The following is an 18,551-nucleotide window of genomic DNA, read 5'->3' as shown; positions in this document are numbered from 1 at the left end:
ACGCCTCACATGTCCTCAGCTGACAGCTTCATTGAATTCTACCCGCTCAACAACAGTTTCATGTACAACAGTAAAGAGAAGACTCAGGGGTGCAGGCCTTATGGGAAGAATTGCAAAGAAAAAGCCACTTTTGAAACAAATAAAAAAATAAAATGTTAGAGTGGGCAAAGAAACACAGACATTGGACAACAGATCATTAGAAAAGAGTGTTATAGATCTTAACCCCATTGAGGTTTTGTGGGATCAGCTAGATTGTAAGGTGAGTGAGAAGTTCCCGACAAGACAGCCACATCTATGGCAAGTGCAACAGGAAGAGTATCTGGACAAACTGACAGCTAGAATGCCAAAGATCAGCAAAACTGTCATTGCTACATGTTGTTCCTTATAACTACTCTTTGTAGTTTAAGAAAAATAATTCAAATTGTAATAGTAATTTTTCAAGTTATTTATGTCCTCACTATACATTGAATGCCACTTTGGTGAATAAAAGTACCAATTTCTTTCCATAAGAGCAAAATCTGTACATTATTTCAAACTTTTAGCTAGCAGTGTATATTTATACATGTTATATATATACAATATATATATATATATATATATATATATATATATATATATATATATATATATATATATATATAGATAGTGTGTGTGTATATATATAGATATATATATATATACACACACACACACACACACACACACACACACACCAATCAGCCACAAGGTTAAAACCTCCTGCCTAATATTGTGTAGGTCCCCATGCTGCCAAAACAGCGCTAATCCGCATCTCATAATAGCATTCCGAGATTATATTCTTCTCACCACAATTGTACAGAATGGTTATCTGAGTAACCATAGACTTTGTCAATTTGAAGCAGTCTGGCCATTCTCTGGTGACCTCTCTCATCAACAAGACATTTCCGTCCACAGAACTGACGCCATCTGGATGTTTATGGCACCATTCTGTGTAAATTCTAGAGACTGTTGTGTGTGAAAATCCCAGGAGATCAGCAGTTACAGAAATTTTAAATGAACATACAATTGCAACATGTCACATTTCGAATTTTCCTTACAAATGCATGTTTAGTCATGTACTATTTTAACAAAACAAATCTCACACACGAACTGCCCAAATACAGACAGCACATTACATGCCCCACCAGAGACAGGAATATATTGGATCACTGCTATACAACATTAAAGGATGCATATCGCTCTGTCCCACGTGCAGCTTTGGGACTCTCTGATCACTGTCTGGTTCATCTTCTCCCGACCTACAGGCAGAAATTAAAATCAACAAAGCCATTTGTAAGGACTATAAGGAACTGGACTATTGAAGCAGACCTGGAACTACAAGCCTGCTTTGACTACACTGATTGGAGTGTTTTTGCAGCTGCAGCTACAGACCTGGACGAGCTCACAGATACTGTTACATCATACATCAGTTTCTGTGAGGATATGTGCATCCCTACTAGGACATTTTTGTCATTCAACAATGATAAACCATGGTTCACAGGGAAACTCAGACAGCTTCGTCATGCCAAAGAGGAGGCTTACAGGGGTGGGGATAGAGTCTTGTATAATCAGGCCAGGAACACACTGAATAAGGAAATCAGAGTGGCTAAAAGAAGCTACTCTGAGAAGCTGAAAAGAAAGTTTTCAGCTAACGAACCTGCATCAGTGTGGAGTGGCCTGAAACAACTTACCAATTACAGGACTCATACCCCCAACCCTGTGGCGGACCAACGACTGGCTGACGACCTGAATGTGTTTTACTGCAGATTTGAAAGGCCCGATTTCACACCCAACATGCACTCGGACCTTCATTTCACACAACCATTAACACCTCCTGCAACCCCCCTCCTCCCCCCTCCTGCTACACTACCTGCACTCAAGATCTGTGAGGACGATGTGTGCCATGTCTTTCGGAAGCAAAGGACAAGGAAGGCTCCAGGACCAGATGGCATCTCACCAGCTTGCCTTCGTTCCTGTGCTAACCAACTGGCCTCCATATTCACACAGATCTTCAATAAATCACTGGAGCAGTGTGAAGTCCCATTCTGCTTCAAACGCTCAATCATTATCCCTGTCCCTAAGATACCAAAAATCACAAGACTTAATGACTACAGACCTGTCGCCCTGACATCTGTGGTCATGAAGTCATTTGAGAGACTGGTGTTGGCCCACCTGAAGGACATCACTGGACCCTTTCTGGACCCCCTTCAATTTGCTTATCGAGCAAACAGGTCTGTGGATGATGCAGTCAACATGGGTTTGCATCATATCCTGCAACATCTGGACAGACTGGGGACATACACAAGGATCCTTTTAGTGGACTTCAGCTCGGCTTTCAACACAATCATACCAGATATACTCCGGACTAAGTTAAACCAACTCCCTGTTCCCACCTCTACCTGTCGGTGGATTACCAGCTTTCTGACGGACAGGCAGCAGCTTGTGAGGCAGGGAAAATTCACTTCCACCACCTGTACCATCAGCACTGGTGCCCCCCAGGGATGTGTGCCCTCCCCACTACTCTTCTCCCTGTACACCAATGACTGCACCACCAAGGACCCCTCTGTCAGGCTCCTGAAGTTTGCAGACGACACCACTGTCATCGGCCTCATCCGAGATGATGATGAGTCTGCATATAGAAAGGAGGTTGAACGGCTGGCTTTCTGGAGCAGTCAAAACAACCTTGAGCTGAACACGCTCAAAACAGTGGAGATGATTGTGGACTTTAGGAGGAACACCCCAACATTGTCCCCCCTCACCATTCTAAACAGCACTGTGGCAGCAGTGGAGTCATTCAGGTTCCTGGGCACTACAATCTCACAGGACCTGAAGTGGGAGATACACATCGACTCCATTGTGAAAAAGGCCCAGCAGAGGTTGTACTTCCTTTGCCAGCTGAGGAAGTTCAACCTGCCACCAGTGCTGCTGAAACAGTTCTACTCAGCAGTCATTGAGTCTGTCCTCTGCACTTCAATAACTGTCTGGTTTGGTGCAGCTATGTAATCAGACATCAGAAGACTACAAAGGACAGTTCGGTCTGCTGAGAGGATTATTGGTTGCCCCCTGCCCCCTTCAAGAACTATACACTTCCAGATTGAGGAAAAAGGCTGGTAAAATCACTCTGGACCCCACTCACCCAGCCCACTACCTTTTTGAACTGTTGCCTTCTGGCCGGCGCTTCAGAGCACTGAGCACCAGAACCGTCAGACACAGGAACAGTTTTTTCCCTCAGGCCATCCATCTAATGAACAATTAAATTGCCCCATTGAGCAATAATTATGTGCAATACACAGTTAATTTTAATTTTAATTTATATTATCCAACATATCCACTTCTGCCATTACTTACATTGCTCTGTACATAATATACAGGTTTTTGTTCTTTATATAACAGATTGTATTAGATTTGCACTACGTGTGTGTATGTGGGTATGTATGAAGGTGAGTGTATGTACGTATATGTATAATTATTTATTTTGTGTTCTTTTTTGTTTTTAATTACCTATGTCTTGCTGCTGTTTTTGGTATTGTTTGTATTGTTGTTGACTGGAAGCTCCTGTCACCTAGACAAATTCCTTGTATGTGTTTGGCAATAAAGCTGATTCTAATTCTGATTCTGATATGACAAGAGAAAGACTCCTTAATGCATGCTATGTAGTTGTAAAGGGATTAATGGAAAGGAGGAGGCAAGAACAGACTTGATAATATATCAATATATATATATATAATAATCATGACATGGCCCCGCCCTCCGCCCTGCCACATGTATTACTGGCAATAAGAACAAGATACAGAGAATATAAACCTCAACACTTGGTGCACAAAACACGATGACTGTAACAATCAACAGATATTTTTTTTTGATAATGAATATGTAATTTTGAGTAGAAAATGAACTTTAGACTGCACAAAATAAGAAGTTGCCAAATGCAACTGCAAAATTAACAATAAAAACTTATAATAAACTTGCAAACAGTGAAGCTATGCAAGCTTATTAATTAAGCACATTGCATGCTGGGAACACCAGCTTCGAAAAATTAAGGAAAATGTACTTGTATTTTCCAGTTAAATTACTTCTAATCTAGAACAATAATTTTTACATGTTTGAATTTAGAATTTACTTAATATTTTCATGTTCTCGCTTAAACTGACTTCAATGTAGAAAGTACTTATTCTGTTCTGCCATTTTTTTTGTCACCACAATTGATGAATGGTTGAAACCACGGGATCACCACACATGCTGTTTTCTCTGGATGCCATCTCTGTGCTAATTGGGCAAAACAAGCACTGATAAACTTATAAGGACAGATACACCGACAAGCCATATTATCTGAATTGTAAATAACGTTTTTTGGGATATATGCTATTTGATACTGCTTTTTATTATAACATTGACTTCACTAAATTGCCTTCATGTTGGTGTAACCTTATGAATTAATTTTAAATTGTTCCAAAATTATACAAATGATCTGTTTGTGAAGTAATGAAATGAATCATAAGCCAGTTTTAACGATTTAGACATTTAACCTAAATTGTATCCTAGAGGTTAAGCTGTCTCAATATTTTGGCAAGCTATTGTAATGATACATGTACTCAAAATTCTAAAATGCTTCTGTGAATGTGAAAAAATATGCATGCATATAAATTTTATGCAGTGATGTTAGAACGAAGGGATGAAATCATGGAAATGTAAATATTTTAAGCGCATGGTCAGATATCTGGGTTACATATATTGATTAGACACAAACAGATCTTGCTAAACCCTCCCCCACCATTCATTCTCTATTAATCTGACCAATGCATATGGTGACTTACCATAGCAGAACAGCAAAGGCATTTTAGGGTTTTACATCTTTCCCTGTCATTTTTAATACAAGACAATTTTTCAGCTCTAGGTAAATTCAGAGGGTTGCCATGGATATGGATATGGTGAATATGTTTGCGATTGCTGCAGGGACTCTTGCGATCCCTCTCCTTCTATTCATGGCCTCCTTCATGCTGTGGCCATCATCACTCATCAAATTCTATTACTGGTAAATACCACTTTAAGATACTATATAAATACTAGCTACTATAGTTTATAATCATATAAAAATATCAATCTTTAGAATTATGAATTAATCTTTCATTTATATAAAAGAAATAGGCATACAACATTTTATAACTGTACACATTTGTGTCTATTAGTTGTTGCAGTTGTTGTTGTTTTCGTACCAATAGGTTTACAATACAAAAGCCTACCAAATGATATGAATGAACTATTTTCTGTGTCATAATTTTGACCTATAAACACACCTGCGCTTTGGAGGTACTGGAGGCGAACACTGGGTCTACAGGTGCGCTATGCAGACTGTGGGGGTTATCGCTTCTGTTACTCATACCGGGGAAAACCAGGCCTCAGGCCCTCTATACTCATGCTGCATGGCTTCTCTGCTCACAAGGACACATGGCTCCCGATGGTGAAGGTATAGTATGCTTACTGGGCTTCGGTATAAGCATGGGTGATGAGGGAACCCCTCTGGTGTTGACTGAAATGGAATGGATTGTCAAGCAAACTGGAAATCTGTTTTGATTTTGTTGTTCTTTTTTTTTATTTATATTTTTAGTTTTGCTTGGTTTTGTTTTTGACTCAAAGGTGAACGTGAACGCCATTCCCCTAGCATCTATTAACCCCTATGTATATTGAGGAAAAAATACAGTGGATGTTGTTCCGTATTACAGCATTTCAAAACACAGGGTTTGTGTCTTGATTCTAAACAGTACCTTCCCAAACATCTTCACCTGCTGTGTGTTGACATGCCAGGACATGAGGGTACAACACGTTCCAACACAGATGACTATTCAATCCAGGGCCAGGCCAAGAGAATACAACAGGTAATGGCTGGCTGGATACACAGTATAATTACATATTTACATAATTACATGTACATATTTCCAAAAAAACTTCTTAGACTTGAAATGACACTATTATTTTTGAAAAGCATCTTACATGTTTGTATTTGGATCAAAGGAGGAAGTGGGAGCCGGTTTTCACAGTCCATGAGATTTAGAGTTTTATTAACAAAATAATAGAAGATCACTTTGCAGCTTCACACTCAAAACCAAAAGTCTGCTTAGCAGCATAAAAGATAAGATAGGTCCACTTTTCAGCGCAACACTCTATATGAAACACTCTGGTAGCAGACATGTAGTCTCTGGACTGTTTCTCTCTTTCCCCATCCTGGACCCTTTTTTATCTCCCCTGTCTCTCACTGTCAACAGAGAAATCTTAATTAGGAGCAATTCATCTACTTACCGCTTTCTCTCCCCCCAGACCGGCACTCGACCACATCCTCACCTCCATAGTAACCTTTGTGAAATGCGAATCATTTTTAAACCACTTTTTTTAAGTTTGTAGTGGCCATTAAACTTAACCGAAAACCCTTCCATCTGGTGGGCGCTTCAATGGGTGGGACAGTAGCAGGCGTGTATGCAGCCTGCTATCCTTCAGATCTTTGCAGTATCACCCTAATCTGTCCAGCCGGTCAGTCAAAATATTTTGTCATTGACTTAACATGAATCTTGCCAAATATTGAGCAAGCGGAAAATATAACAGTTGCTACCTAAAATCTTTCCTGTATATTTTGTGAAGGTCTGAAGAACCAAAATGAGAGCAAGTTTGACAGTCAGATGCATGATGTGGAGAACAGCCAGTACAGGATGAACATTCCACTTATTCCCTCCACCCCAGAGGAGATGGAGGAAATGCTGAAACTCTGCTCTCATGTGCGCTTCAGAGTACCTCAACAGGTGAGAGACACGTAGTACTCCGTGTTCAGTATCCCAGGACTCTGTATTTTTGACCCAGCTTTACACAGTGTGAGTGACAGTTACCTATGATTGCAGATTATCCAAGGACTGCTGGATGTACAGCTTCCACACAATGACTTTTATCATGAGGGTCAGCATAAGTATACTTGCTGAAATTACATTATTACACTTTGCTTAACAATAAAATATTACAAAGTGATATAAAATTGTTAGACTTTCTGTTGTTTTGCATAATTATAAGTAACTTCTCTCTGAACGTCTCCATAGTGTTTATGGAAATTATGAGAGAACATTCTAAATATGCCTTACATGAGCATATACAGCAAATAACTACGCCTTTGCAAATCATCTGGGGCAAACAGGACCAGGTAGGCTATGCATTGAAAGCATGCATATCTATAACCTATAAAGAGATTACCCACACATGAATACAGTTCTCATATATAAAAATTCATACATTTTCCTGTCTTTATTGTCAGGTAGTGGATGTGTCTGGAGCAGCTTTACTTGCGGAGGCTCTTCCAGGCTGTCGTGTTGATTTACTGGAGAACTGTGGCCATTCTGTGGTTATGGAGCGACCACGTCAGACAGCCAAACTTATTTTAGATTTCATCATCTCACAGCAGAGCACAGCGAGTGCAAGCACCAAGAAGAAATCCTGAGATGTCTATTGAGTTGTATATTGTGTGATATTTGTCTTTAAAGCACTAGTCTTAAAGTCATGATAGTCTACACACTATATAGACCAACATTGCTTTTTGTTTCCTAGTTTTTTATTATTCACTATTTAGTTAAAATGTAAAGACATACATTAAACAAGGTTGCACAATAATACGTATACAACAGTATATGTCAAACTTAGTGATTCATATTAGAAAAACAATATTCATCAGCAATTGATCTTAATGATCAATTACAAAAACTGATCACCCTAACAAAACATTATTGTGGAGAGAGATGGTTTCAGATGGTAATACCATGGGACTTTTATAAATAACAAAGAACTGAATATTAATATGCCATGGTATTTACTTGGTAAAACATGGTAAAACCAAGGAAAATGTCCAGAACATTGTCATGGTACGTGTCTTCAAAACCAATATATTACCATGTAGCCTACCAAAACAAAAACGTTTTTGTTGCTTTTTGTTAAGTGCAATTATGCCTTTATCACTATTATTTGTAGTGATGTGATATTTGTGTAAGGCAGGGATGGATTATGACTTGCAAAGACCCTGGGGGGTTCGTATGGTGTTCGTTGTTCATTCATACCCAAAAGGGTTTTCCAGCGGTAGTCAAGGGCCTCTGGGCACTGGCCCCATGTGTCTGGTCGCTAATCCGTCCCTGGTGTAAGGCAACAGCAATTTTCGATCCCCAGTTGTAAGAGGTGTCCTGTCTCCTGATTTGAAATAAATCATTATTTATGTGGCAGTTCTTTTGACTCCCTTTTACATTTTCACAAGCTTCGCCACTGAGTTTACTTGTTCTTTTGCGCAGATGTGCTGTTTTTTATGTATGGTAGTGTATATCACGTGACAGTGGAGCTCCTGCGTGTTCTCGGCTCTGATCAGCTAACAGTCTGTCTGCTGCACAGCATCATCAAACCCGACGACACAGACAAACAACACTAAAGATCGGTAGGGATGTGGTTATCTAATTTTTTTTTTACCAGAAAATACGCATATTTTATTCATATGGTTATTTATTTAATTAGTAGTTAGCAGGTAGCTAGCTGGCTGCACATTATAGCTTGGTGGTAGCTGGCTAGCAAGTGTAACTAGGGAAGACCTTCAACGTGCCAATGCTTTTAATGCTAGATTTAATCATATACAAACGTGGGACGTTTTTAACGTATTTCAGGGTTAACAGCAAGTAATAACGAATAAGAAAGTCTATTTATTATTTCACCTGCTTTACCAAAACGGCTAGCATGCTAAGGGTATCTAATTCATTTGGGTTATTTGCAAACATTAATGCATTTAAAATTATTTTCATCATATGCTTGTGGTACGATTCCTTAGTATTAAGCTTCATTATGATTTCCGCTGATTTTAAAACTTAATACGTTAGTCTGTTTGCAGATAAATTACACTTAAGTTCCCTAAATTAATGATTTATTTTTGCCTTCTTTTGTAGGTCTCATCAAAATAATATTTGAACTCCTGTAGATCAGACCAGTCTATCTATCCTTATCAAATGGATAATGGGGACTGGGGGCATAGGGTATGTATGTGGAAGCAAACCTAATTGTTACCTTAAGTGTTTATTATAATCTTTATGTAACTCATTTGTATATTTACTTAAAAGTGAAGTGTGGAATAAAATATAAGTAGATGCTAAAGGGATAGTTCATCCAAAAAATTTATTAACTCACCCTTATGCCATTCCAGAAGTGTATGACTTTCTTACTTATGCTGGATTAGTATTTCTTACAAATACTTTTAGAAGAATATTTTAGTTCTGTAGGTCCATTCAATGCAAGTGAATGGTGGGTGGCCAGAACTTTGAAGGTCCAAAAAGCACATAAAGGCAGCATAAAGTAATCCATAAGACACCAGTGGTTAAATCCATATATCCAGAAGCAATATTATAGGTGTGGGTAAGAAACCGATCAATATTTAAGTACCTTTTTACTATAAATTTCCACTTTCACATTCTTTTGTTTTTGGCAATTCGCATTCTTCATGCATATCATCACCTACAGGGCAGGGAGGAGAATGTATAATAAAAAATTACTAAGGCCGTGTGTCCACCAAAGTGTGTGTTCCCGAGGCCAGCATATTTTTTAAAATTGCTTCCAATGGGAGCGCCGTGTATTTAAAAAAGCCATTTTTTTACTGGATACCAAGAGCTGAACATTTTTCAACTTTAGGTAAAACGCAGCGCTCAACACAGTCACTTTTTACCCACCTGTCCAATCACAGTGGAGAAGGGGCGGGACAAATACCACACTGACTAACAGTCACATCCTACTTGTACAACAGCTGAACAACAATGGAGAAGTTTGCTGGTCTCTTGAGTATTCATTTCATCTGTAAAGATGACATTCCCGGACTGCCACAATATTAATATGAAAAATAATGCTTTAGCCTTCCCTTGATCCAGAGCAAGTACTCTTCCTTGTGCCGACATTTTTATATTTAGTACTTAACACAAACTATCTGTGAAATTATGTACTTGCAACACATTACTTCCATGGATATTCTGTATCATATCAACCAAAGTGTCAGCTGAAAAAACACTACACCTCCAAAGCGCTCTCATACGCTCCCAGCAGGGCGTTTTCAGAAGAGCACCTGGCATTTTCAGCTGGAAAAAAAATGCTTTGGTGGACACACAGCCTTAGGGTGGCAACACCCCCATTTCAGCACAGTGGAGCTCTCACCATATTTTTAAAAGATGCACTCAAAGTGGTCGTGATCAGCAGCAGAGTGAGGGAGAAGGGGAAGTGAACTCAACATCTGATCCAGTCACACATTTATTTTAATAATGCAGTTAACAGCATCAAAGATTCTCACAATTGCTCATAACCGAATGCACAAATAAATTTGACACTATTTTGTAAGCTCTCAATACATTACTCGCACTGAGAACAGAGCAGAGATATTCTTCTAAATATCTAAATTAGTAAATGATGAGAGAATTTTAAATTTGGGTAAATTATCCACAATATTCTTGAGTCCCATGATGCTCTGCGGGCGAAGTGGGTGAAACATTTTGTGTACTGTAAACCATCGTTATGTTCATTTCCTAACACAGCACTGAAAATGACAGAAACTTCAGTATAATTATCACATAATTATAGTGAGGCGATGTTGTTCTTGACCACCTATCTGTTAATTATTATGGATCTGAGGATGATGGCCAGATATCACAAATAGGAGTATTTTATTTATTTTGTTGAGTCTTCCATCGATGGAAGAACCGGAGCAGACTAACCTGAAAAGCTATGTAGCCTATTAGTGCCTTCACATCTGTAAAGTTGGAAAATTTTTGAAAAATGTAGATAATTATGTTTATTTTAAAGCATATATTGAGTCTAGTCAGAACCTGAAGAGTTTGTTGTACCGAGATTATGTACTTACTGCATATACAGGGGAGGTCCAGACAGCAGGATGCTCATGTATTACAGGACTCAGGTGATGATACTGTCATGCTGCTGTTGATAGGATAAAATACAAATATTTTGTGAGAGATGAATATGTAGTAAGCTCAGTCTAGCTTTATAATTGTTAGTTTACATACATAACCTCCATATCTAAATGCTATAACATACATGAAATGTTTTAGTGTTGACTGAACAACTGATCCTGCTGATAGATTTTATTTATTGTTCTTGTGTAGGAAATTGTGACGGCTTAGTAGCCACACAATAAACCGTACAAAAAGAACTACATGTAATAGAAATAAACATATTTGTTTGGACAAACATTATACACATTGTAAAGCAACTATAAAACAGTATGTATTATTAAAAGAAATGTTCAAATAAATTTAATTGATACTAATTTAATGTCCACACTGTTTTCCAAATCACCTTTTCCCCTTAAGTGAAGACTTGCACATTAAGCAAAGACACTCAAAAGAAAGTGAATTGCAGGCAGGAAAGATGAAAATCATAATGCCATTAATTTCAAACACGACAAAACATCTCACAACTATACATATCTCATATAATAATTATGGTCTTCCACTGTAGAATTTATCCATTTAATATCACAGCATGAAAACAGTTGAAAACATCATCTCTACTCACAGACAGTTTAGTAAAAACAGTTCCTTTTTATACTCCGTAATAATGCCATTATAAAACACGTGAAGCATTCACAAAGGCGAACGCTGAATGGAAATTTACAAACTCTCAAAATGTAAAATTAACTTTCATTCACTAAATGATATAGTTTACATGTAATACATTGAACTACAATTCTGGACGTCTATCATAGCCGGACCTTAATGGAGATAATACACTCAGCAAAAAAAGAAACGTCCCTTTTTCAAGACACTGAAAATCATTTAAAGATAATTTTGTAAAAATCCAAATAACTTTACAGATCTTTATTGTAAAGGATTTAAACAATGTTTTCTATGCTTGTTCAATGAACCATAAACAATTAATGAACATGCACCTGTGGAATAGTTGTTAAGACAGTAACAGCTTACAGATGGTAGGCGATTAAGGTCATAATTATAAAAACTTAGGACACTAAAGAGACATTTCTACTGACTCAAAACACCAAAAGAAAGATGCCCAGGGTCCCTGCTCATCTGTATGAACGTGCCTTAGGCATGCTGCATGGAGGCATGAGGACTGCCTGTGTGGCCAGGGCAATAAATCTCAATGTCAGTACTGTGAGATGCCTAAAACATTGCTACAGGGAGACAGGAAGGACTGCTGAACATCCTCACAGTGGCAGACCATGAGTAACAACACCTGCACAGGATCGGTACATCTGAATATCACACCTGCGGGACAGGTACTGGATGGCAACAACAACAACTGCCTGAGTTACACCAGGAATGCACAATCCCTCCATCACTGCTCAGACTGTCCACTATAGGCTGAGAGATGCTGGACTGAGGGCTTGTAGGCCTGTTGTAAGGCAGGTCCTTACCAGACATCACCGGCAACAACATCGCCTATGGGCACAAACCCACCTTCACTGTACCAGACATGACTGGCAAAAACTCCTCTTCACTGACAAATCACGGTTTTGTCTCACCAGGGGTGATGGATGGACATGCGTTTATTGTCTAAGGAATGAGTGTTACACCCGAGTCCTGTACTCTGGAGGTGAAGGGTTCGTCATGGTGTGGGACAGTGTGTCACAGCATCATCGGACTGAGGTTGTTGTCATTCCAGGCAATCTCAATGCTGTGCGTTACAGGGAAGACATCCTCCTCCCTCATATCGTACCCTTCCTGCAGGTTCATCCTGACATGACCCTCCAGCATGACAATGCCACCAGCCATACTGCTCGTTCTGTGCATGATTTCCTGCAAGACAGGAGTGTCAGTGTTCTGCCATGGCCCGCGAAGAGCCCAGATCTCAATCACATTGAGGTCTGGACTTGGATCGGAGGGTTAGGGCAAGGGCCATTCCCCCCAGAAAAGAACTGGCAAATCTGCTGCAGCTCATGAGGAGGAGATGCACTGCAGTGCTTATTGCAGCTGGTGGCCACACAGATACTGTCTGTTACTTTTGATTTTCTGTTAGTCACAGGTCTGTGAAACTTGTTCAGTTTATGTCTTAGTTGTTGAATCTTTTTATGTTCATACAAATATTTACACATGTTAAGTTTGCTGAAAATAAAAGCAGTTGAAAGTAGTGTTGTCACGATACTAGAATTTCTAACTTCGATACGATACCTTGAAAAATATCGATATTCGATACCATTTTCGATACCACAGAGAAAAAAACTGCTACAATATTAAGAGGGTAGAACTGTCTAGAACATGTTTGTTTTACATGAACAAAATGTCCTGAGGTATTGCACTTGTTCAAAAGCCTCTCAGATTGCCATACATTCAAAAACCAATAAAGTGCAAGTAAATAAAAAGTGCAATCTTTTGTATTTCCAAGTCAAATCAAATCAATCTCAATGTCAACAAAAGGTACTTAAACGTCAAGGGGGTTGGGGTTGACTAGCTTTCATAAGGTCTCTCGCTCTCTCCTCTCTGCCGTGCACGCGCTATGTATGTTGTGTGCGCGCTATCTATGTTATGCGTGCAGTATGTTATGTCTCGCATGTGCGCTATAGATTCCGGGAGATTTGAACTAAATTGCGGGCATCAGGGAGAAGCTATCAATATGCGGGAGACTCCGGAACTTCCGGGAGACTTGGGATGTCTGGCTTCATATCAAAAATATTTCTAGATAGCACTCCTGCTGTGTTCTTTATCAAACAAAACTGGTCGCTGGGCGCTGCATGCACTCGCCATCTTTACATTCACTTCACTTTTGCTATTTAACCAGAGCGAATGAGAGGAGTGCGAGTGTGTGTGGTGTTTGTCAACGCGCCTTTGGAGAGAAGTGAAAGTGACAGCTCGGCTAGTATCGATACTTAGGGAAATTAGTATTGGTACCGTTCAGATATTTCAGTATCGATATTTATCGAAATATCGATATTTTTGACAACACTAGTTGAAAGTATTCCCTGCTGTTGACTTCTTGCCAGTTAAGTTAAAAGAGCACAAAAACAAATTATTCCAAGCTTTTTCAAACAGATGTTCCTAAATCAATCCTTCTGTAGGCAGCCGATGGAAGAAGCAGAATCTGGGACTGGAGCGCTTTGAGAGTGGTTTCCAATCTTAACATTGCTGTTTTAGATTCAACTTTAGTTTCACTTGATTATTAGGAAACCATTAACTGCACACATTGTCCAGGACATTTTGAATACATCTTACAACATTTTAAAAGCAAGAATCTAACAGTATGACACGCATGCTAAACGCCAACCAATCGCACTTTCATTTGCCAACCGGAAATTCTGCCAGCTTAGCGAAATACAGTGGACTCACTGAGAATATTGTGGATAGCTTTAAAATACTTGATTCTCAACTTAATATGCAGAGACAACTGTAAACAAAATATTATATAAAAACTTAGAGCACTTTGTAACGCATATTAAAGGGGTCATGACATGCTTTTTTTATTATTTTAATCTGTTGCTCAAGGGTTACTTAAGTAAAAAATTTAGCACAAAAAAGTCATACATTTGTAAAAGAATTTCCATTTCATCCTCATTCTGTGACCCTCTATCAGAAACGCTCCGTTTTGGTGCTGCTTCTCCTTTAAAACTTGACAGCAAACGCCCACTGTTATGATTGGCTCTCTGCTCTTGACTGACCTGTTCTCTACTTGCCATCTCACCTTGGTTGGTCGGACAACTAATAGGGCTGGGTATCATTCAAAATATTTTGATACCGATACCTTGGTTCCTAAACAATACTTTTTTCGATACTTTGGTCGAAAATAAAAAAACGACCGGTATTACCGCTGGTTGGACGCTAGGTGGTACTGTGGGATAATTTCCGGTAAACATGGTTAGGGGAAGCTTACACTTCCAATATTATTTAGCGGCTTGAGAAAAAAATTATCAATACACGTAATTTTTTTTGCCCTCTTCCCGTTTCACTTTGCACATAAACTTTACCACCATTATTATAACATGCGCAAGTATTGTTCTCAAAGCTGATTACATTTAGAAGTTAAAAGCAGTTAATTATAAGTCTCATGTAATTGCGGGTTTCTTACATTGTTTGTTTTTGAATTAGCTGTTTTTTGATGGTTATGACTCCTCATTTAAGAGCATCTTGTTGTGCATGTCATGCTTTGTGTCGGCTGGGAGAGATGGCTGTTAAATTTACTGCTGCTGTTTCTGCCTCACAAATCCATCAATTTGTGCGGTGATGTCAGTGTAAATAAAACAACATGTTTGATGTACTGTAGCTCCAGGACATGACACTATTGTTTGGCAAATTTGAAAAGCTGTACCTCTACTGCACAATCTACTTGGCATTTGCCATCGATCTTTTCGCAGTATGTACTGTAAATGTGTTGCTCTGTTTTCCTGTGAGCGCTCAGTGCCGCCTCTCTGGGGAGGTGACTGTTCCGCAGCTCTCAATATTGCGCTGCCTGGTTTTAATTACACTATAATGTGTTTTATGTATCGTACAAAACATATGGTGTTGTATAGTGCGCGTCATATCGTATGATACAATATTATTTTACACCCCTAATATAAACGCATCGTATTGCCATCAAAATGTATTTGTTTGTGTTCTAATGAAGAAAGTCATACAAGTTTGAGATGGCATAAGGGTAAGTAAATAATTTTTCGGTGAACTATTCCTTTCAGTATTTTACAATATTATGCGTATGTTGGGATGTTAACATAACATGATCTTTTGGTGTATGTCCATCTTCTTTAGTTGGCTCACCTAGTCACCTTAAATGTTGGAGGTCAACTCTACACCACCTCTATCTCCACTCTACAACGTTACCCAGATTCCATGCTGGGGGCCATGTTCCGTGGCGACTTCCCCACCACACGGGACACTCAGGGCAACTACTTCATAGATCGGGATGGGACGCTTTTCCGATACATATTAAACTTCCTACGCACATCCGAGCTCACTCTTCCTGTTGACTTCATGGAGATGGACCTTCTGCGTAAAGAAGCTGACTTCTATCAGATTGAGCCATTAATCCAATGCCTCAATGACCCAAAGCCTCTCTACCCTTTGGACACCTTTGAACAGGTGGTGGAGTTGTCCAGCACCCGCAAGCTCTCTAAGTACTCAAACCCTGTAGCAGTTATTATTACGCAACTAACCATAACCACCAAGGTCCACTCACTGCTCGAGGGAATATCCAACAACTTCACCAAATGGAACAAACACATGATGGACACCAGAGACTGTCAGGTGTCTTTCACCTTTGGACCATGTGACCACCATCAAGAGGTCTCTCTAAGGGTCCACCTCATGGACTACATCACTAAACAGGGATTCACTATTCGGAACACACGAGTGCACCACATGAGTGAGCGTGCCAATGAGAACACAGTTGAGCATCATTGGACTTTCTGCAGGCTAGCTTATAAAGTAGAGGATTGACCAATTCATGAATGTGTGCTGTGAAACTACCATTTTAAATGTTGTCGTTGCTGTTTCCAATGCTATGTTTTAATCTGTATAAATGACACTGTCAGTTGGGACCAATCTAATTTATGATGAGAAAAGGAAAAGAGAATTAAAAATAAAGGATTACTTCATGTAATGCTGAATATTTTTTAATTCTAACATTCATCATGATTATGATAATATATGAACACATTTGTAATACATATACAGAGGATACCCAACCAACTTGCAGTAAAGTATTCAACACCTTTACCACAGTTGTGTAGAAAAATTAGAATCACCAGAAATTGTTACAGGTATTCATTCCATCAGGTCAGAAATCTGTCCAACATTGTGCACCATCTGCAACATAAGATAGTCTGCATGTATTTCTAACACATTCTTTAATTATTAAATGCCAACATGTTGTGTCCATGGAAATTAATGTCACAGATTTATTGTATCATTATACAAAAAATTATATATGAACAGTTAAATAATAATTAACTATAGCAAGTGGTAACATCATGGTAAATCTTCACTGCAAATTACTGAGTGTCTAAATCATAGATTGTTCCATTTAATCTCTTAAATGAAATGTTTTAAATCAAAGAGGTGTGGTGTTCTTCATGGTACTTCGTATTATTTGTCTTTTGCTAAATAGGCCCTCAGAAAAGCAAAAGTCATAGTATTTGAGCACCCATAGAAATGCCCTCTCTCTTGTCAGATTTGGTAGAGTCCTGTCAGCGGACCAATTAGAGCACACCAGCAATGACGTTTACACCGCCATATTTTTCTGTTCTTCGCAACTTGTGATAGATCAGCATTGAAGGGCATAATGTTCTAATGTTGTGTAAAGCTCATTTCCATTAGTGACAATTATTGTGAGTACATTGTATAAGCGTCTATACGTCAATAGCCTTTTAAAGTGGAAAGATGTTTCGACAAAGTCGGAACCTAAAATATATATTAAGTCTTGTACCTGGAAAAAGACGATTTGGGACATACAGATTTTTGCCCTTGTTCTTTTGTATCGGAGGCGTCATGGAGTGGATCATGATTAACGTGAGGATAGGAAGAGAAACATTTTGTAAGTATGAGAAGTTGAATAATTATATCCACGCCCCCTCTCTTTTAAGCGTTTCTGTGCATCATTTTGCGTTCTCATTGCGCAGTATGGTCACTTATTAACAGCACAGATTTTCTTTTGTGTTTATCCAGACAATGTAGTTGCTGAACCATTATTTACATATTATAATCTGTGAAACAAAAATATGTCATCCCGATTTTATTTAAAAAGTGTATAATCAATCTTTATTTGATAGATTATTGCTCTTAAACCCTGGTTAACATATATTTATGTGTACAGTATTCAGAAATCCGTACATGTTTTGTTATGAATAAAGTTATTGATGCCTGGCTCCACAGATGACGTCTACAGAAGAAAGCAATCGGAGAGGGAATATCAACAGAAAGTTGACGAGGGCTTGACTGTCCTCACAGAGTCTGATACCAAATGAAAATCAAGAGACTTCATCAGAAAAGACGGCATAATCAAGATGAAGAGACTGATTCAAATACTCATTTGGGACCTGCTGTTGTGGTCAAATTATGATTAACATTTATATTTATTCTAATATTAATGTTGTTATACAAACACACTTGTAATTCTGTAAAATGGTGACACTGGAAAATTATACATCAATTGCAAGGCATTTCTGAAATGGACTGCATCATAATTGGAGCAGATGAATAGGGACTGTAAATGCGTATATTCATAAAGAAGGTGCCAGGTTTGGTATTCTCTAAATGAGATTGGCAATACAAATGACTGTTTGTCTGTTATTCTAAATAATACATATATATTCTTCCAAAATGTTGGAAAGGTTAGTTATTGTGCATACCATTTGTGCATGAGTTAAGAAGCTAATGCACTCAAATAAAATAATCTTTAGAGAAAGAAATCTATTAAGGTACCTAAAATCAAAGATTGCAGCAAAAGTCTGTTTGTCCAAGATGTACTTATTTACTAACAAAGGAAATTCAAAGGAAAGTCTTTTTCCAACTTTATAGACATCTTCTGCTTCATGGTTTTAC

At 38.5% G+C, this 18,551-nt stretch overlaps 3 protein-coding genes across 3 annotated transcripts; all 3 read left to right on the top strand.

The window, feature by feature from the left end:
* Positions 1-4,922: 4,922 nt before the first annotated feature.
* abhd6b (abhydrolase domain containing 6, acylglycerol lipase b) lies at positions 4,923-7,855 on the top strand. The gene is made up of 8 exons (XM_052092103.1): positions 4,923-5,050; positions 5,326-5,482; positions 5,778-5,891; positions 6,408-6,540; positions 6,649-6,806; positions 6,903-6,957; positions 7,095-7,195; positions 7,307-7,855. Exons 1-8 carry the CDS (start codon positions 4,932-4,934, stop codon positions 7,487-7,489), a joined length of 1,020 nt encoding a protein of 339 aa, XP_051948063.1. The 5' UTR covers positions 4,923-4,931; the 3' UTR covers positions 7,490-7,855.
* Positions 7,856-8,343: 488 nt separating this feature from the next.
* On the top strand, positions 8,344-16,533 carry kctd6b (potassium channel tetramerization domain containing 6b). Its single transcript, XM_052091889.1, has 3 exons — positions 8,344-8,464; positions 8,964-9,050; positions 15,762-16,533. The coding sequence occupies exons 2-3, from the start codon at positions 9,024-9,026 to the stop codon at positions 16,446-16,448; spliced, it is 714 nt and encodes a 237-aa protein (XP_051947849.1). The 5' UTR covers positions 8,344-8,464; positions 8,964-9,023; the 3' UTR covers positions 16,449-16,533.
* Positions 16,534-16,682: 149 nt separating this feature from the next.
* LOC127619125 (small integral membrane protein 4) lies at positions 16,683-18,024 on the top strand. The gene is made up of 2 exons (XM_052091890.1): positions 16,683-17,544; positions 17,883-18,024. Exons 1-2 carry the CDS (start codon positions 17,391-17,393, stop codon positions 17,972-17,974), a joined length of 246 nt encoding a protein of 81 aa, XP_051947850.1. The 5' UTR covers positions 16,683-17,390; the 3' UTR covers positions 17,975-18,024.
* Positions 18,025-18,551: the final 527 nt, after the last annotated feature.

The sequence above is a fragment of the Xyrauchen texanus genome, chromosome 25, assembly GCF_025860055.1.
Source record: "Xyrauchen texanus isolate HMW12.3.18 chromosome 25, RBS_HiC_50CHRs, whole genome shotgun sequence".
Classification (NCBI taxonomy): Eukaryota; Metazoa; Chordata; class Actinopteri; order Cypriniformes; family Catostomidae; genus Xyrauchen; species Xyrauchen texanus.
Note: the sequence above shows the minus strand (reverse complement) of the source record. Positions and strands in the feature narration are given on the sequence as shown.

Coding starts and splice junctions, on each gene's coding strand:
- abhd6b (XM_052092103.1), top strand. CDS start 4,932: ATGGATATGGATATGGTGAATATGTTTGCGATTGCTGCAGGGACTCTT. Junction 5,051..5,325: donor CTCATCAAATTCTATTACTG/GTAAATACCACT, acceptor TGCGCTTTGGAG/GTACTGGAGGCGAACACTGG. Junction 7,196..7,306: donor TCTGGGGCAAACAGGACCAG/GTAGGCTATGCA, acceptor CTTTATTGTCAG/GTAGTGGATGTGTCTGGAGC.
- LOC127619125 (XM_052091890.1), top strand. CDS start 17,391: ATGTTTCGACAAAGTCGGAACCTAAAATATATATTAAGTCTTGTACCT. Junction 17,545..17,882: donor GATAGGAAGAGAAACATTTT/GTAAGTATGAGA, acceptor CTGGCTCCACAG/ATGACGTCTACAGAAGAAAG.
- kctd6b (XM_052091889.1), top strand. CDS start 9,024: ATGGATAATGGGGACTGGGGGCATAGG. Junction 9,051..15,761: donor ATGGGGACTGGGGGCATAGG/GTATGTATGTGG, acceptor CATCTTCTTTAG/TTGGCTCACCTAGTCACCTT.